Below are 20,620 nucleotides of genomic sequence, written 5' to 3' on the forward strand. Positions count from 1 at the left end.
TGTCATTGTACTTACGTCTTCCTTGTGGGCTTCTTACAAACCCCTGTAGCACCTTTTCATTTCCTTTGTGGTTTCCTACTAAGTAGGATAATAATCCCAAAGTATTTTGGATATCAAAAAGTTCAGATACTAATAGTATTAACATTGTTGAAATATCATTGTCATCAGATACTCTCACCAATAAAGAATGAACATAGTTTGGGGAAGCATTCATTAACTGTCCTAAAAGTACATGTTCTAAATTTTATGTAAGCACTGAATAATTAATTAGACATATGAATTAAGAAAACGCTATGTCATTCCATTATTTTTTTTCCATTGTAGTGTTTTTGTCAAAGAATATGAGCTACCACATAATATTCAGCATATCTCCTGGTCACCTGTTGGACACAAATTGGTCAGTAATTAATAGGGTGTCACAATAATGTTCCTTCTGGTTGAGTTTGATGTGCCTCTGGTGTTTTTTCAGGCATCACTTATTTCTGTTTATCAAGTATGCTTAAGAATTTTAAAAGTTGACAATAACACTATTTGTAGACAGAGCTAAATGGTATGTTAGAACTGTGGTTTAAGATAAAGTATACACTTCAGCATGGACCTGTTATTGTTTGTTTTAGGGTGACACCCTTTTGTTGTTTCAAGTTAGATATACCACATATAGAGATCCAGAAGCTGGACTTCTGGCTATGTTCCTGTAGATACTCTTCAACTTCTCTCCATCTAGCAGACCTTAAGTCACTATTCTTAAATTAGTCCAGCTAGGCAAAGTCAAATGGGCTGCAAACAGTTGAGTCTATGACAAGGGTCAGCAATGTTAAACACTCAAAGAGCCACAAAGATCCTAACCGGAAGCCCCCCATTCAATTCTGGAGCTGACTGGAAGTCCGGTTCCCCCACCGTAGAATCTCTTCCTAGATGACGTCCTTTTTCTCTACTTGTCCTAATAGAAAGCCCTATCAATTGTGGAGCCGATTGGTGACAAGAAGCCGCAGCACATGGATGAAAGAGCAAATGCGGCTCCAGAGCCACAGGTGGCTGGTCTATGATATCAGCTGATTACCCTCAATAACTAGAAACCATAGCTTAATCATAGCATGAAATTAGATTAAAACTGTTCCTGTAAGAGGAGAAAGAAAGAAGTTGCAAAAAAACCCCAAACAGCCTTCTACTCTTCTTCTTCCTATTGAATATTATTATATTATTATACGTAGACACAAAAATGTGAAATCACAGCTGCCAGTTCTTTAGCTGATGTTGGTCTTCACCCATATCAAGTTTTTTTTTTTGTTTACATTTATATCCTGCCCTTCTCCAAAGACTCAGGGCGGCTTACAGTGTATAAGGCAATAAGTTCTTTATTACTTTAAATGTATTGGGCCCCCAACTCCAGTGGATGCTGTGATTGTCATCTTAATTTTTTCTCCAGCCATTTCATCTCATTTTTAATCCTCAAATCCCGCAGTCATCAATTCATTTTTTTTTATTCTTTTGGCAAAAGTCCATATAAGGGTTCCAGAAGAAAAAGTCACTGTTATTTTTTTTTTCTGAACAAACTGATCAGCTTCACCATTTCTGCAAGTTCAATTAATTTTATGATCCAGTCTTTCGTTGTAGGCATTTCATTGCTTTTCTAACTTTTTGCATACATCTGCCAGGGGAATTGCAAATTAGATAAGAGCAGGAGATAATGAATGCTTATCTCCTATTATTCATACAACAAATTTAGCTTGTAAAATATGAATTCCCTACAACTTCAGAACTTACAAAGTACTTAAGCCAGGCATCTCTTATCTAAGGGTAACTTTATGTATGCTTATACAAAATACTCTTGTGCCATAGTCAGTCTTCTCCAACCTCGTTCTCTCTGGACTACAACTTCCTCATCCCTCATAAGACTTTTGGTCATGGTGGTCGAGGTGATAGGAGTTGTAGTCTAACAAGTTTAGCAAGGAGTTTGGAAAGCAGAAGGCTAATCAAGTAATTCATTATTATGGGATGGACATGGACATATAAAACACACATGCAAAGCATTACTAATCTCATAGGCGGCTGTTGGGTTTTACTCATGATACAAGCCTATATCTCCTTACTTTTCACTGCATGATTCTCCAGAGATTCTTCTCTGTGACTTGGGGGGGGGGAGAATAAAATTTTCCTTCTGCGAAGATAAATACTTGTAAGGAATGATTTTAAAGTGAGCCCCTTATTTAGCTGTGCTATATAGTATTTTTGTATTGCATACATCATTTGCACCTTCCACAGCTAAAGAAATTTATTCCTTCCCTCCTTCTAGGTTTATATTTACCAGAATAATATCTATTTCAAACAAGATCCCAGAAAAGCTGCTATTCAAATAACCACAAACGGTAACTGGAATGAAATATTTAATGGAATTCCTGACTGGGTTTATGAAGGTAAATTGCATTTTAGAAGCAGCGTTATGATTTAGCATGATAAGACTTGAGCAATAAAGTAATGCAGTGCCCCCAAACAAGAGTCAAAATGTGTTCTTTATAACTTATTGTTGCATTAATATTTTCCAGAAAGTCTACAGTTGCTCAACATCCTGTCTCTTCAATTTTTTTCATATTTTCCCGTCGTATCATTCTTCCTCTTTAGGGCAAAAAAACCCCCACAAAACCTTTGTCTCAAAATAGGTTTCATCAGATGTAAAATTATTTATTGCACTTGGTTTAAGAGCCTCTTGTATCTTGTGTATTTGCATTATTAGAAAAAAGTTTGTTGTAGTTTTCTTTCTAAAAGACCATGCCAATCAAGGAGAATATAGTAAAAAAGGCACAGTTACAAACTAAATGCAAAATTGTATTAAAGAGATAAGGAGTAAATTCTACATAATTGGAGAAATCAGTGGAATGGCTCCAGACTTGAAGTAGGTAGAAAAACACTACTAATTGTTTGTTTCTATTTTTGGAAGGGGAGAGGAGATTATTTCTTTTTCATGGCTCCTTGCAAAAAGTATCCTCTTCTGAGGCAAGAAGTTTCCTGGAACAATCCCATTATAGACATGGGGGAGTATTGAAGGTATGAGTGGAACACACCACCATTCCTTCCTTCAAAGAGAATCCCGGCTTGACCTCATTCCTTTTGAATCTATATAGGCCCATGGGTTGATCCTACGCAGTGTGTTTTGAATGTTAACATGCTAGATTACTGATCGAAGTAACTGTTTTAGGGATCAGCAACCAGTGGCCTTGGACCAAGAGTTTCCAGGAATAGAGACTGGAAAGATCTCCCTAGACATGAGGAAAGCTTAACTTGGTTGGAAATTTTTAAATTAAAAGAGTATGAATGAAAATTCCTACACAGTGTGTGTGTGTGTGCGTGTGCGCGCGCACACATGCACGTGTATGTATCAAGATATTTTTGTTCGGTATTACCAGTGGTGGGATTCAAAAAATGTTACTATCGGTTCTATGGGTGTGGCTTGGTGGGAATGGCAGGGGAAGGATACTGCAAAATTCCCATTCTCTCCCCACCCCACTAACCTGCTTTCCAGCTCCGTTCTCCTGTGCAGGGCAACAAAAGAAGACCCAGTCGATCACCTGGGTGGCAGCAATAGACTAACCATGCCAATCAGCTGGGAGGCAGCGAATAGATCAATTGGGTGCCCCAGCCTTACAGGTTAAGCCTCCCTGAAGTCCTCTGGGAGCAAAAACGGGCTGGGGGGGGGGCTATGCTGCACCCACCACACCCTGTTTTGGGCCTAGGAGGCCTCCCTGCACTTACCTGTGAGCTAAAATGGGGCGTGTGGGGACTCCTGGAAGGGATGGGGTGGGAAGGGGCGGGGCGGGGTGGGAAGGGGCGGGGCCAGCTGGCAAGTTAACTACCGATTTGTCTGAATCGGCCCAAACTGGCTGAATACCACCAAAGTGGTATTTACCAAAGTGTAAATTAAGTTTTGATCATGTATAAAACGAATGAATTTCTCCCCTTCTCTCCATCCCTCAATATCTGGGTACAAAGGTGAAGGTAGTATGTGACATATTTAATGGATTCATATAAATTCAACATGAAATTGGAGAGATGAAGAATTGTGGCCTTAAAGTCCTTCCCCAGAATATCTGACAATAAAGATCAAAATAAATAAATAACCCTTAATGAAACTAGGATAAGATCTACGCTTCCATCAACAAGGCACGTCATGGTGATAGCTATTCAGAATATTGTTATTGCTCATTGAACTCATGAGAATGAATATGTGCATCATCTATGGCACTTATAACTCAATCATCAGCCACAAACACTGAGAAAGAAAGAGAGATATTTTGCCATTTATAGCCCTCTGGAAAGTGTGATTACAATCAAGGCACTTTTGTGCTGTTTATTCCCCCAATGTGTATTCACTGGATGACAACCTTCATTTCTGTGAGGTAGTTTAGTGAAATCATTTAATTTTGGGTTATTTGAATCTTTAGATTATTGTTCTCCTAGATGGGGAAAAAATTAAAAACTGTTCACTTCTTGCCCTCAGATTTGTCCAACCATTCTAGGACAACTCTTAAATTTTGGCTTTTGACCAGTTTCCCCACAAATGAGCTGATAGTTCTCTGCTATGATTTTCCTCTCCTCTCAGGAATTTCATAGTTACTTCTTTGCGATTCTGCTTTCTCTTCCTCAGTTACCCCAAAACTGACTGGAGATCTGTCAGATTAATGATTTTACGGGTATGAAGGTAGATCAAAATACTGGCATGGTTTTAAAGATAGCACTACATCATATAGTACTATACTACTAACCAGAGCATATAAAACATTTGCTAGACCAATCCTTGAATACAGCTCGCCTGTCTGGAACCCACACCACATTTCTGACATCAGTACAATTGAACGTGTCCAGAAATATTTTACAAGAAGAGTTCTCCACTCCTCTGAAAACAACAAAATACCTTATCCCACCAGACTTGAAATCCTAGGTTTAGAAAACTTGGAACTCCATTGCCTTCGACAAGACTTAAGCTTAACTCACAGAATCATCTATTGTAATGTCCTTCCTGTTAAAGACTACTTCAGCTTCAATTGCAATAATACTAGAGCAACTAATAGATTTAAACTTAATGTCAACCGCTTTAATCTAGATTGCAGAAAATATGACTTCTGTAACAGAATCATCAGTGCTTGGAATACTTTACCTGACTCTGTTGTCTCTTCCCACAATCCTAAAAGTTTTATCCAAAAACTTTCTACTATTGACCTCACCCCATTCCTAAGAGGACCATAAGGGGCGTGCATAAGCGCACAAACGTGCCTACCGTTCCTGTCCTATTGTTTTTCTTTTCTTCTTTCTATATATATGCTTATACCTCCTTATATTTACTCATATATGTTTGTATATTGTATAGTCTTTTTGTGTGATGCTTATGTATATTGTTGTGACAAAAATAAATAAATAAAATAAATAAATAAATAAATAAATATAGTACATTGTACAATTTTGCAATCAGAACAACAATGTCTTTTAACCTGGTTTCTTTTAGAAGAAATGTTTGGGACAAAATATGCTCTGTGGTGGTCACCAAATGGCAAGAACATAGCATATGTAGAGTTCAATGATACTGAAATACCAGTTATTGAATACTCATATTATGGCGAAAATCAATATCCTAGAAAAATAACTCTTCCATATCCAAAGGTAGATGTGCTTTGTTTATTTATTTTCCTTTTAGCATTAAGCTCGGCTCTGTTGTAGATTTGAATGTTAAATAGCTATACAAAATATAACCACTGACTTAAAAAAAAAAAAAAACCCGCTAAGTAGTATAATTGAGAAGTTTTTGAAAGGGAATGGGTGTCTTGAAGCCTAAAAGCCTCAATCCTATAGCCAAGATCACATGCCTGAAGTACAACAATCAGCCAGCAAATTGCAAAATGTGATTCTTGTTGGTTTTCTGCAGAAAATAAAATAAAATAGGTGCATTACCTTCGCGGTTAGTTTAACGCACCTATAAAACATAACCCCCTACCTCTCCAAAATGAAAACAGAATGGAAAGAGCTCCCTTTGATGCTGTCATAATATCAGAAGTCTCTGCTTGTAGCTTTTGGTGGGAAAAATACAAATCTAAAATAAGTACAACCTTTAAGATAGTGTTGCTTATGCCTATTCTAAATGAAATCCAGCTTGTGTATCCTCTATTATTAAAATATAGTGGTACCTCAGTACTCATCATTAATTGGTTATGATAAGTACTAAAAACAATGAGTACCAAGCAATTTTTTCCCATCAGAAATATTATATGAGTCACAAGGCAGCCAACACCAATAAGTTCTAGCTTGTACAACTGAGTACCAAACAAATGATGAGTACTGAGACAAATTTCATGTCAAAATGCATTAAATATCAGATTCAATGAGTTTCAAAGCAGTTGAGTACCAAGTTACCACTGTAACATTTTGAAAGACCTAATCAATTCCATTCACATATAACCAGTGGTGGGATTCAACCAATTCGCACCACCTCAGGAGAACCGGTTGTTAACTTTCTGAGCAGTTTGGCAAACAGGTTGTTGGAAGAAATCATTAGGGCAGAGAACCAGTTGTTAAATTACTTGAATTCCACCACTGCATATTGAAAATACTTAATAATAGTAATGTTCAAGCTGGCAGCTGACCTAGAAGAAAGGGCATGGAATCTGAAGTAGCAGACATCCTCTGTTACTTTTGAAGACAACAGGGCAGAAGACTTCTCCCATGAGATTATAATTTTTATATTATTTGCTTAGTATTTATAATTGGCTTGGTTAATGATGTCAGTCTTCTGTGAACTTCTCAGAATAAATCTCTAGCTATGACACATTTTCAACAGAATCCAAAATTGTCTGGAAATGGAAAAGCACTCAAATAGAGTGAAATGAAATGAATAAAAATAAGTCTGAAATGAATAAAATAAGTTTATAGAACTTTACTTAGTTCTTTTATTTAAATATTGTAATTAAAGTCATTAGAATTTACTTTAATCAATTTGTTCCTACTTTTCCTTGAAGGCTGGAGCTAAAAATCCAACTGTTAGAGTGTTGATTATAGATACTACAAATCCTAGAGATTTTGGACCGAAGGAAGTACATGCACCACCAGTCATAGCATCAAGGTAATATTTTCTTTAAATCCTTAGTTCCTGTTTCTCCACCTAGAAGAATAGCAATTGTTTTCAGTAATTTGACTTGGGAGTTTTTTCCCCTGAAATTTTCTTTCTATGTTAAACTTGTAATATAGCCTCTGGATTAAGGACTGCTATAAAGGAAAACTTAAGGCGTAATTCTCATTAATGATAGAAACCATTTCTGCTGTTTGGTTATAGCAATACAAGAGTGCTGACGCTAAGAAGCCTGGCCCACTTGTTCAAAGAATTTGGGTGGTGCTTTAATAGCCTTTAAATTTTAAACTTTTAAAACTCAGATATGGTATTAAACTGGCCTATCATATCTATTGTCAGTGTTCCAAGCAGTGATGGGTTTCAAAAATTTTTACTACCTGTTCTGTGGGTGTGGCTTGATGGACATGGCATAGCTTGGTGGGCATGGCAGGGGAAGGATACTGTAAAATCTCCATTTCCTCCCCAATCCAGGGGAAGGTTACTGCAAAATCCCCATTTCTTCCCGATCAGCTGGGACTTGGGAGGCAGAGAATAGATGGGGGCGGGGCCAGTCAGAATTTTTACTACCAGTTCTCCAAACTACTCAAAATTTCCGCTACCGGTTCTCCAGAACTGGTCAGAACCTGGTGAAACCCACCTCTGGTTCCAAGTAAAGCAGAACTCTGAGGCAGGCAGATTCCTCAAAGAACATGTTTATTGGCTACATCATATTAGCACAGCTGGTGAAAACCAACTCTAAAAATTCCCGCGGTTTTCACCTAATTAAAAGAGTAAAAGTTCCCCCTCCCAGATGTCACCAGTCACATTGTCCAATGAAAGTAGCTGGCAGGCTGCTTGGTCACTCCTCTCCTCCTTTGACAGCCACCTGTTAAGATGACCCTGGTTCCCACAGGAAAACTTTTTCTCTATCTCCTTCCCCCCCTCCCTTCCCCCTCTCAGGGTTCATGGCAACTATGAGGCAGCAAAAGATGGCTTCAGCCAGGTTCGCTTCAGAGTTGACACCTATATTATTAATCTGATCTACCTATCATAGATATGTTGTTAATGTATGTTTCCTTCCTGTCTTCTCCCTGTATTCACTGACTCCCTTCTTTTCCCCTTTTTCTTTAGTGATCACTATGTCACTTGGATTACCTGGGTAACAGATGACAGAATCTGTGTGCAGTGGCTGAAAAGGATCCAGAACTTCTCCCTGTCAGCAATCTGCGACTATAATTACTACTCCAGGGCTTGGGATTGCCCAGAGGTAGTATTTTCCCATCAAGCCAAGATTTAAAGCAAAAACTCTTTATCAGTGAATAATTTGATAAATGTTCATCATAACTGGATAGTTACTGTGCAAAAGGAAGGGGGAAAGGTTGTTTCCAAATTAAAGTGGGATCCTAAATTGTCTCAGAAAGAATATTGCTAGCACTTATTAATGGTGAGAATAGGGAGCTGGTTTTCACTCATCCCTATTACAGCCTTTTCTCCTCTGTTTCATTTTGACCAAAACCCTTTGACCGAGGGTTTTTCTGATCCTTAGTGGCCTGGATTATAAACATATTAAGTCATACATTATTGACTACAAACTACAAAGAGTATGGTCACATCAAACTCAAATCAACCCTATTAAGTCATATCATGATATGCGAATAAGTATTAGAGTTCAGGTTGCTGTATGGAAAAACTATAAGGCCAATATTTCATCTTAAGATTGTCCCTCTGAAAAGTTGTGATTAGATAGAGAACCGAAATGATCAGCAACTTTGCCCTGGAAGATCCAAAATGCAGTAAAAATTGCATGCCTCAGCATGTTCTTACCGAAGGAAAGATGTGGATAAAACCACTATTATCTTCTGTTTATAAAGTGCTTTTACCGTATCACTCTGCACACCAATGGTTAGTTAACAAGAGTGCGAACAGATGGGAGAACTCCATTAAGCTGTGTTTGCTGAAAAGATCTCAGGGGAATAAATTTCCATTTCATACTTTGTTTTCCGATTAAACCGGAAGTAATAAGGCGTAAACAATGTGGACTCTCTCATATACTAGGAGATAATAAAGCTGCAGTGGGCAAATAATGATAAGAAATACTTTTCTGCAAATCCAGAGAGGATCCTAAACTTCATACTAAAAAAAAAATCACCAAATCAGCAAATATACCCAATCAATAAAAATTGAATACAAGTTTAAATAGTCACCTTGCTCAAGGTCACCATATCTGGTGTTACATATTCTGAATGACCACTCAATGACAGCAAAGTTGGAGTTTTTCGCTGCCATCTAATGCTCATCCAGATTCTTTCAGCTTTGATAAACCGTGCTACACTTCCTCAAGTTTTGAAACAAGCTTCTGAACAATCTTACAGAACCCTACAAAAGTTTATTTATCTATCATTTGAGTTTGAATTGAATTGAATTGAATATTTTATTTAGCCAAGAGTGATTAAACACATAAGGAATTTGTCTCTGGTACAGAAGCACATAGCATACATGAAGTAACAGAATAATAATAATAACAACAACAACAACAATAACAACAAAAAATGAAGAAGTTAAATTGCTCTGGGACTTCAGAATCCAGACAGACAGGCACTGCCACATAACACCCTGGACTTAACAGTTGTCGATAAACTGAAACGTACAATTTATTGACATCACGGTACCAGGAGATGCCTGAGTCGAAGAAAACGAACTGGAAAAAATCACGAAATATCGCCACCTGGCTATCGAAACTATGCAATTATGGATGAAACATATAACAGTGACACCCATTGTCATCTGGGTACTTGGTATCATGTCCAAGAATTTTATAAGATACGTCAACAAATTGCAGCTTTCTCCAATAACACCAGCGGAACTGCAAAAGACTGCGCTACTTGGAACATGTACATCTTAAGAAGATACTTGGTTGATACCTAGGACTCTGGCAACAACCTGTATCAACCATTAGCACCAGTCAATGGTATTTGTGATGCATTTTTGAATGTTTAGTTGACTGAGTTTCATGTTTAATGAATAAAGTAAATAATAACAACAAAAAACACAATAATAATAGAAAATGAAGAAGTTGAATTGCTCTGGGACTTCCGAATCCAGACAGACAGGCACTTGCCACATAACACCCTGGAATTAACAGTAGTCGATAAGAAAGACAAAAAAGTCTGGATAGTGGATGTGGTAATCCCTGGAGACAGCAGAACAGAAGAGGAAGAACTGGAGAAGATAACAAAATACAAAGACCTACAAATAGAAAAAGAACGACTATAGCAAAGGCAAACAAGGGTAGTACCAATAGTAATAGGTGCCTTGGGTGCAGTCCCAAAACAACTGAAGCACCTTTTGAACACCATAGGCATTGACAAATTTGCCACCAGTCAATGGCAAAAAGCAGCCTTACTTGGAACTGCTTCCAGCCTGTGACGATATCTGTAACACTGTCAAACATCCAGTTTTGCCTATCCCAGGTCCTTGGTAAGGACTCACTAAGTAGACAAAAATGCCAAACTCAGTCTAAACATCTGGCTGACTATGCAATTAATAATAATGATAACATTATTACTATTATTAAAATTTATTTAAAATTTATTTCTTTTATGTACACTGAGAGCATATGCACCAAGACAAATTCCTTGTGTGTCCAATCACACTTGGCCAATAAAAATTCTATTCTATTCATTCTATTCTAAAACCTAGGATCCTGGCAGCAATCCTTATCAAATATTAGCACCAGTCAATGGTATTTGTGACACATTTTTAAATGATCAGTTGACTGAGTTTCATGTTTAATGAATAAAAGAGATAATAATAATAATACCAACAAAATAATTTTATCTATTAAAGGAAAGTAAAGAAGGTAATAAGAAGGATAAATAATATTATATCAGCCACAACGCATAGGTAAATATATTAAATATTTTAGTTTAATAAAATGAATTTTGCAAAGAAATACTTCAAAGGAAGAGGTATCCATAACCTAAAGTTTTGCTGTGAAAGTTTTGTTAAAATATTTGGAAAGTGAATTGTTCACAAGATGCTTTTAGATTATCATTGAATATCCTGGTTTTTTTTAACATATGTTCAGGTTGTTACAATGGATTCCACATAGATAATTAAGGACAAAGATTTGCTATCCAATAGCTATTGATGTACTAATACAATGATGGCATTAGAGGATGCTACAAATCATTACTGAGAAAGTAGCCTGTGTGTTCTGTTTCCCTCCCCCCAATACTCCCAGCAAAGAGTCAGTCAGAGGCCTTCTTTTCTCCTTTTATTTACATAAATAGATGTCCTGGCCACGTCTACCCACGGGCCTGCCAAGTTTCTGGAGATAACGAGGAAATTATAGATAAGGCCAGAATTACTCACGAATATATTCTTCCCTCCATTGATACAGTTTGCCCGCGCAAATTCATTGCTTTGTCCAAGACAAAAAACCAGGAAGTCCCGCCTCCTATTTATAGTCTCTGCAGATGTCACTGCATGACAATTATGACTTGGCTTTATCCCAACGCTGCTTCTGCTGCGCGCGCCGGTCATGCCTGCGCAGTCTTGCATCACTCCAAAACTGTTCTTGGGGCGTTGCCAAATCAGAAGAAGGCTCCAGAGAATCAGGTCTTGCCGGCCCCTCCTCTTCCCTTTGAGTGGGTGCCAGGGAGGGAAAGGGCTCAAGAGAAGCAGGGCTTGCCAGGTCTTCTCCCTCACTTTCTGAATCATCCGAGTCCAGGAGTCCGGGTCCAGGAACCTGGGTCACAACACTGTGTTTGAATGGGTCCTCATTTTCTCATGTTTTTGTCCAATTTAAAACTCTATAGCATTAATGTCAGATTTCTGTTTTGCATCCTAACCTTGTTGCTTTCTTTGATTTGACAGAATCGGCAACACGTAGAAGAGAGTCATACAGGATGGGCTGGTGGAGTATGGCTTCTATGTTCTTTCCACTTTTGGTGTTATCATAAGAATCATTTCATTCTTTATTGACTTTTTACCATGCATTTATAGGTTTCAGTAAAGGTTTCAGAGAGGGACGCGGTGGCTCAGTGGCTAAGGCACTGAGCTTGTCGATTGAAAGGTCAGCAGTTCAGTGGTTCAAATCCCTAGTGCCGCATAACGGGGTCAGCTCCCGTTACTTGTCTCAGCTTCTGCCAACCTAGTAATTCAAAAGTACATAAAAAATGGAAGTAGAAAAAAATAGGGACCACCTTTGGTGGGAAGGTAACAAAGTTCCTTTGGTGTTTAGTCATGATGGCCACATGACCATGGAGATGTCTTTGGACAGCGCTAGCTCTTCGGCTTTGAAACGGAGATGAGCACCGCCTCCTAGAGTCAGGAACAACTAGCATATATGTGTGAGGGGAACCTTTACTTTTATCTTTATAGGTTTCAGAGAAACCGAAACAAGGCCATCTCCGTGAAACGGAAGAGGTGTAAGAATTCACTCCAGTTTTGCCTGCCCACCTTGCCTGGGGAAGCCAGCTTCCTAGGCAAAGTGCGGAATCAAGCAGCTGCAAATTTTGTGTCATGGCTAAACTTCTGGCAAGGGGGAAGCAAAATCCCAGAGCGAGTTTTGACATTGTAAAGCAGGAAACAAAGCCAGGAGTGATTTTTGTAGTGCTCTGGCTTTGTGTCAGAGTTCAGTTCCGCTTTGCCAGTGGCTAGTCCCACTGCAGACTTGCACAGGTAAAACCGAGAAAAACGCTCCCATGAGTTCATAGAGATAGCTAAACTGTGTGTTTGCCCATCTGTCAAAGCTTTCCACCCACCACGACACCACAGCAGTGTTCCAATATCTAAGGTGCTGCCACAAAAAAGAGGGAGTCAACCTATTGTCCAAAGCACCTGGAGGCAGAACAAGAAGAAATGGATGGTAACTAATCAAGGAGAGAGGCAACCTAAAGCTAAGGAGAAATTTCCTGACAGTGAGAACAATTAATCAATGGAACAATTTGCTTTTAATAGCTGTGGGTGCTCCATCACCAAAAGAGATTGGACAGCCATTTGTCTGAAATGGTATATAGGGTCTCCTCCATGAGCAGAAATTTGGAATAGAAGACCTCTGGGTCCCTTCCAACTCCATTATTCTTGTTACTTCTGTAATTAATTATTTGTTTTTTCAGATTTAATTTATTTATTCTGGGGAGGAGGAGGATGTCACAGACATCCATTTTTCATTTTGAGAATCTACTGGGTCTTACCTTCAAGTAAAAAATGTTAGTTACATTGTAAATCACTAACGAATGTGCTTTCACTACAGTATGAAAGATGTTCCACTTAATGGGATAAGGGGAAAAAATAGTAACATCAGAAAGCTTTGCTATATTTTTATTGTAGTAAATATAGTAAAATATATTTAGTAAATAGTACATTTTTAATAAACACCATATTTTTTGGACTACAAGATGCACCGGTGTATAAGACGGACCAAGATTTCAAAGAGGAAAGCAAGAAAAAAAAGTTTTTGCCCTCACCGGCTCCCAGGAGCACTCTATAGGCCTCCCAAAGACTCTGTGCGTCCCATTTTTGCAGAAAACAGGCCTGTTTTTTGTCAAAACGGGCGTTTTTGCCCTCCCCAGCTGTTCTGACCTATGCTTCCTGAGAGAGTAAAAAACACACAATTAGTCCCAAAAACCCTCTTTTTATTTCAACGGCTGCAAATTCTGTTCATTCACAGCCCGTAATGAGTCACAAATAGTTTGTAAAGAGTCCGACAGAAGTCTGCCACAGTCCTTTGGGATAAGGCTGATAAGCACCCACCTTTATCTCCCTTGACAGGAAACCTAATTGGCAATTAGCTTTGCAAGGCCACACAGCACAGAGTCAAAATGGAGCTTCAGAATTTAAACTGACCAGAACAAACAAAGCTGCTTCTTGCAAAGGCTCACATGCCTTTGTTCCTTCTTTATGTCTTATGGGAGGGACCAATCATCTCTAAGCCCTACTCCCGAGTCATCCCTTTTGTCTTAACTGTTCTTGCCTTCTGGCAGCTCTGCATATGCGCACATTGGGAACAGGCTTCCCCTGTTCCTCTGCCTCGCTGATGTCCGGCTCTGGAGGCAGCACATAACTCCCAGATGGCCCTGGCCCCCTCTCTGCCTCCGACGCAGAGCCCTTGTCCGAGCCTTCCCAGACTCCAGGACTGGTCCATGTTCCTCCCCAACCTCCTCACTGTCCAACTCTGCTGCCAGCTCCGCAGGCCGCCGGCGGACCACAGCACTAGCTCACAGGAGAACTCTGCAGGCCTCCCAAAACCTCTGCGCACCCCCCCCTTTTTTTTTTTTTTTTTTGCAAAAATAGGACGTGGGGCAGGGCTTCGGGAGGCCAAAAATGGTTGTATTCAGTGTATAAGATGCACCAACATTTCCACCCTCTTTTAGGGGGGGGGGAATGTGTCTTATACTCCGAAAAGTATGGTACACAAAATAGTAAAATTTTATACAGTAAAATATGTAGTATAAATATATATTTACTATATTTTGCATAATTTTCATTCACTTCTCAAAGATATTAATTTCTGTTTCATCTACAGTTTTATTATTGTTGTCTCTCAGTTCTTTGTTTCAGCACCCTATTTCACTTCAGATGCCGCGTCATACTACAAAATTTTTAGCGACCAGAATGGCTATAAACACATTCATTACATCAAAGACTCAGTGGTAGGTCAACCAAAGAACCAATCTAGAGTTCACCTATGTTACAAGAGATGTGCTGCGGAAGAAAGTACCTGACTTTATATATGTTGTTTTTGTAGGAAAAGGCAATCCAGATCACTAGTGGTGAGTGGGAGGCCATATATATTTATAGAGTAACAGATGATGCAATGTAAGTAACCCACTTGCGCGGTATGTTGGTTATGTTGCCTGTCAATGAAAATCATATGCAAGAATGCAAGAATGATTTTTCCATTAGCCTTGTAGCTGAACCCCATTTTTAAAGGTCTTTGAGAGTCATTCCATATGATTAGTTATAATAGATTCCCCTCAACAGCTATGGCCTGGAAAGGCCTCAGAGTTAGATTTAGCCTACAGAGGAAAAAGAATTTCCCCTCCCTCAACTTGTGCATCCAATCATAAACATTGGACATGACTAGAAGTGTCTAATAGCATCTTAATCAAGAATATAATCACTATTATATATGTTGCATTACTATGCTCTGCATTATTAACTCATTCAGGCATAATAGCTGACTTCAATCTATTGGGAAGCTCATATGGCTTTGCAAACAAAGCATCTATAAAGAAGCAACAATCAAATTATCTTACTTTTTACTGAATGAAACCAGCCCCTTCTTCATCCACTTATCATACTCATGGATTATTTCTATTTATATTATTATTATTATTATTATTATTATTATTATTATTATTATTATTATTATTATTATTATTATTATTATTATTATTATTTGCAATCAGTTTTGTAGAGAACAAAAGTTTTGGAGAAGGACTGGGAGCTCCAGGCCATCAGAAGTTCACATACTGATCTAGTTAAAAACTTTGCTTTAATTACTTTAAGGTTTGGTTTTAGCCTTGGCTGGTAACTTAAGGTATATAAATTCAGCCGATGTTGGCTTGTTCAGAAAACTGATCAACCAAACCATGGTCTACTGCAATATGGAAACTAAATTTGTCTCTGAATGAATAGAAATTCCAAATACAGAGGTCTATGTATGAATATAGTCCCAAAATAATATAGCAACATTTATTTTTGAATAAGTACTGTATATATTGGATTGTTCATTAACAAAATAACTTTATGAGCTGTACAATTATCTTCCTTAAAGAGAAACATCCATACATGTACTACGTGCAAAAATAATAGAATAACAGAGTTAGAAGGGATCTTAGAGGTCTTCTAGTCCAATCCCCTGCTCAAGCAGGAAACTCCATAACATTTCAGACAAATCATTGTCCAATCTCTTCTTAAAAACCTCCAATGTTGAAGCACCCACAATTTCTGGAGGCAAGTCGTTCCATTGATTACCAGTAATTGTTCTATCAGGAAATTTCTCCTTAGTTCTAGATTGAGTCTTTCTTTGATCAGTTTCTATCCATTGCTTCTTGTCTTGCCTTCAGGTGTTTTGGAGAATAGGCTGCTCCCCACCTTCTTTGTGGCAGCCCTTTAAATATTGGAACACTGCTGTCATGTCATACCTAGTTCTTCTTTTTATTAAACTGGACATACCAAGTTCCTGCAAATGTTCTTCATACATACTGGGAGAGAGATTTCCAAGTTCCTTTTTTCTGTAAACATTGCAAAATAAATAAATAAATAGTGCATTTAGTTTCTTCCTCTGTATCAGAGTCAAAAAAATAAGATACAGGTTTCAAAAACAGGCAGCTCCTAGGGGTTCTAAGAATTCCATTGTCCAACATCCTAATAAAATGGTTATAGCAAACTTGTTTTCTGAATGTGGATTTTTACATAGCCAAATGATACCCCCCACACAAAAAGTTGAAGGGAGCAGCTTCAGGGAATCCTGTAGAGCACAGGTGTCAAACTTGACATGTCACATGACATCATGTGACATATTGTGACGTTTTTTGCCTTTGCAGAGCCTGGGTGGACGTGGCCAGCACGTGATGCATCCGGCCCACAGGCTGCAAGTTTGACACCCCTGTGTAGAGGAAAATGGAGATAGCCTTGATGAAGGAATTCAGCAGCTGTTAGTTAAGCACCAGCCTTAATCCAACAGGAAGGAAAGAGTAAGAAAGAAACTCAAGATTTCCCTGCCTTGATTCTCTTTGATATCAAAGGGGAAAGACCAAGAATCTCTATTAGGCTTTCAAAATTTTGTTATTACATCCTTGTTCTTACAGTGTCCTAACCTAGTGTACAATGTATAGTGTACAGTGTTTCCTAACCTAGTCTACTTCAAAGGGCTGGCAAATCCAAAGTTTTACAAGAAAACAAAAGAATTGGGCAGGAAAGTAAATCAAACCTCAGTTAGTAGACATAAATGGCTAATGCTTTGGGAAAAACAAGAATCTAGAAAGCAGGGGAATTTCCTGGCTGGAACTATTCATATTGTTTGAGCATTTTCTTATGAATCTTCATAATAAGTAACATTTTATAATTTCATTCCATAGTGAATGCATAATTTATTTGCTAATGGATGTTGCCTTCCAGATTTTATTCAAGCAATGAATTTGAAGGTTACCCAGGAAGAAGAAACATTTACAAGTAAGTTGCTATTAAAACTTCTGCAATAGAAACCTTACTATTAAGTGTAAAAAAAGTAAAAAGTATTTCAGGTTAGTGAGTACAATTTACCAACTTCATCAAAACTATGTAGATTCTTTGGCTCATAGATTGCAAGGAATAATCACTATCTCATATTTCTTATACATAAAAAGAATTAAGTTGGACCTAATATAATACTGTAATATTAGACATAATGGAGGCCAGTACTCCAAATTAAGTAATTATATTTTAATTGAAAAACCCAGCTTTTAACATACTACCCATGTTTCCCCAAAAATAAGACCCTGTCTTATAATTTTTTTGCCACCAAAAAAAGGCACCAGGTCTTATTTTTGGAGGAGGTATGTCTTTCACTGACTCATCTCACTTCCATGTGTCGCCCCTGGCCTCCACCTCGCTGCCAGAGGCCTTCAAGAACTTCTTCTGCAGTCGGCAAGCCTGGCAAGGCTTTCCTGAAGGCCTCTGCAGCCGATAACAGAGCTCCAGATACATCTGGAGCTCTGTTATCAGCTGCAGCGGCCTTCAGGAAAGCCTTGCCAGGCTTGCCGACTGCAGAAGAATTGGCAAGGAAAGTGTTGGGGTTTGTGATGCCTGGCTGCAACTGTCCGAAGGTAAGTAGTAGGGCAGCTCCATCCCCCACATCCCCACCCTAGTTTAATTTTTACCCCTGCACCCTGGAGTGAGAGGGGTCTTAATTAGGGCTTATTTTGGAGGTAGGGCTTATATTGGGCACACATGTAAAAATCAAGGTGGGACTTACTTTCAGGGCAGGTCATATTTTGGGGAAAGCATACTAGTCCACATGAGCATCTTATCCAAAATCCACACCCTTGTATAGTAAGAAAACATCGGAAAAGACTGATAGAGATTGGAAACATCTTTCTATATAGATAGACTGATTTTTTTTTCTAAATCTGCCTTTTTTATAGAATTGGAAGAAATCCTGTAACAAAGCAGTGCATTACTTGTAATTTACGAAAAGAAAGATGCCAGTATTATGGAGCAAGATTCAGTAATAATGCCAACTATTATGCACTAATCTGTTATGGTATGTCAAATTTGTGGGTAAATAAAATCCTAATAGCTATTTCAAGTCACAACTCACTATTTCTACTTCAGAGCACCTTAATAGCAGTAAATGAATGTGTACAATATTAGGTACACTTATCTGGGAGTAATCCCCAGTGAATATCATGATGTCTAACTTATACATGTGGATACAGAAAGTACCATCCAGATGTTACAGTAGCTGGGTGCAGTGAGGGTGGGGATTGTTTACAATTGGCTTATTGCCGATGAATGATTTTCCCCCTTCATGATAGATGGTTTATTATTTGGAACCCTGTATATAGAGTTGGATTCCCTCTCTGGATTGGACCTAGTGGATAGAGTAATAAATAGTACATACATACATTCATACATACATATTTCTTTTACAAAATAAAACAATGCCATTCAGTTTTCTTTTATGAAGGTAATACAAACATCTGGAAAATAAAGAAGTGCATTTAAGGGTTATAAATACTGTATTTTTTGGAGTATAAGCCGCACCTTTTTACCCCCAAAAAGAGGGTGAAAATCTGGTTGTGTCTTATAGTCCAAATGTAGCCCTGAAACCCAAATGGAGGTTTCAGAGTCTGGAAAAAGCCTCTGAAATCTGTGTGTGAGAGGCTGGAAAAAAAGCCTCTGAAACCTCCGTTTGAGGGGCTGGGAAAAAAAAAGCCTCTGAAATCTGTGTTTGAGAGGCTGGAAAAAAAGCCTCTGAAATGGAGGTTTCAGAGGCTGAAAAAAAAAGCAAGGCACAGAGCTCACAACCAATGAACCTATTGCTAAAGTTCACCTCTGAGAACAGCTGATTGGGGTTATTTTGGGAGGCCAATCCACCCACAATCAGCTTTTTTCTTATTTTTCCTCCCCAAAAACTAAAGTGTATCTTTACTCCGGTGCGTCTTATAGTCTGAAAAATACAGCAATCTATATCGCTTTCTAGTGATGAAATGGCAAAGACTCTGAGAATATGACCTGGCAGCATAATCTTTCATCCTTTGAAACAAACTGTAAGACAAATTAAGGCCACACCCATTGATTACGTGATTACATATTAGGGAGAAAATAGTTGCCATACAGTTTTTATCATATGTTTATGTTTTGTACAAGGTGTACAAGCATTGCAAATGATGACTATGTCACTAGCAAAATTGCAAACATAACTGCACTTCCATCATTCATCTGTGCCAAAACTGTGTCACGCAGGGGATGTGCTCACCTTGAGAAATGAGTTAAGACAACTTATCCAGATTCTTTTGTGCATGGTTAATTCTGTGCTCAAGTTATGTAACCATTTAGGTATCTTTTCATCTGGGTGAGTGAAGAGAACTGTATAGAATGCAATTTTTTTACCTTATTCTCAGCAACACTGTTGGTACACACAGAGAGAGAGGGAGGGAGGGAGGGAAAGGGAGAGAGGGAGGGACGGAGGGAGGGAGGGGGAGAGAGAGGGAGAGAGGGAGGGGAGAGAGAAGGTGAGAGAGGGAGGGAGGGAGGGAGGGAGGGAAAGAGAGAGGGAGGGGCAGAGAGAAGGGGGGAGAGGGAGGGAGAGAGAGGAGGGAGGGGAAGAGAGAGGGAGGGAGAGGGAGGGAGAGAGGGAGAGAGATTGCTACAGATGCCCATACACACAGAGAGAAGTAAAATTCTCAATGCTACTAAGAAAAAGGAACTGTTTGAATTGCTTCTGTGGGTGTATGTGTCTGGCTTGAATGACCAGGTAATCACATAGAGTGGTGGAGTACAGATGTTCCAGAGAGAACAGAATTGAAAAGGGCAGTGGAAATTATTGGGCAAAGGAGACTTTGGAAAGATTTACGTAATGATGAGGAAAGAGATGTGATGGGAGAGTTTGGGGTGAATGTTGCAGGGGAAAAGAGAGAGAAGGGCATTTTGATGCCCTAACCTCTTGACCTGTGAGTCTTGATGCTAAATTGCTGGAAGCCTTTGTCTCTAGCTGCTATTAAAATGTAAAATGCTGTCTCTGTAATAAGACCTCTTTACTGAAGATAACCTTGAAGGTGAACAGGATGCCTTGATCCTTGTGTATTTCAAGGTAGGCATTAAGAAGTTAGGGCCACTGCTTTTGAGCTACTCAAAATACTGTCCAAACTGGAGGCTGAGTCTCCTGGATGAATGGCGTTGAGGGATTTCAATCTCCATGAATTACAGGCCAGGTCAGGAGTGGGTCAATATTTAATGGCCTTGTCTCAGGACATCTCTTGACTCATACAAACGTGCATATTTTGGACCTTGAAGTAATTAGTCTGTGAATTGAATATG

At 38.7% G+C, this 20,620-nt stretch overlaps 1 protein-coding gene across 2 annotated transcripts in view; it reads left to right on the forward strand.

The window, feature by feature from the left end:
* The window catches only part of FAP (fibroblast activation protein alpha), a 65,992-nt gene that overhangs the window by 25,193 nt on the left and 20,179 nt on the right, over window positions 1-20,620 (forward strand). For both annotated transcript variants that reach the window (XM_058191672.1, XM_058191681.1), the window contains 10 exons: window positions 325-397; window positions 2,294-2,414; window positions 5,495-5,649; window positions 6,999-7,102; window positions 8,219-8,354; window positions 11,966-12,010; window positions 14,641-14,745; window positions 14,841-14,911; window positions 17,219-17,272; window positions 18,223-18,341. In XM_058191672.1, the coding sequence (XP_058047655.1) occupies window positions 325-397; window positions 2,294-2,414; window positions 5,495-5,649; window positions 6,999-7,102; window positions 8,219-8,354; window positions 11,966-12,010; window positions 14,641-14,745; window positions 14,841-14,911; window positions 17,219-17,272; window positions 18,223-18,341 (983 nt within the window). The remainder of the gene's footprint in view (window positions 1-324; window positions 398-2,293; window positions 2,415-5,494; window positions 5,650-6,998; window positions 7,103-8,218; window positions 8,355-11,965; window positions 12,011-14,640; window positions 14,746-14,840; window positions 14,912-17,218; window positions 17,273-18,222; window positions 18,342-20,620) is intronic.

The sequence above is a fragment of the Ahaetulla prasina genome, chromosome 1 (genome assembly GCF_028640845.1).
Source record: "Ahaetulla prasina isolate Xishuangbanna chromosome 1, ASM2864084v1, whole genome shotgun sequence".
NCBI classification, from domain to species: Eukaryota; Metazoa; Chordata; class Lepidosauria; order Squamata; family Colubridae; genus Ahaetulla; species Ahaetulla prasina.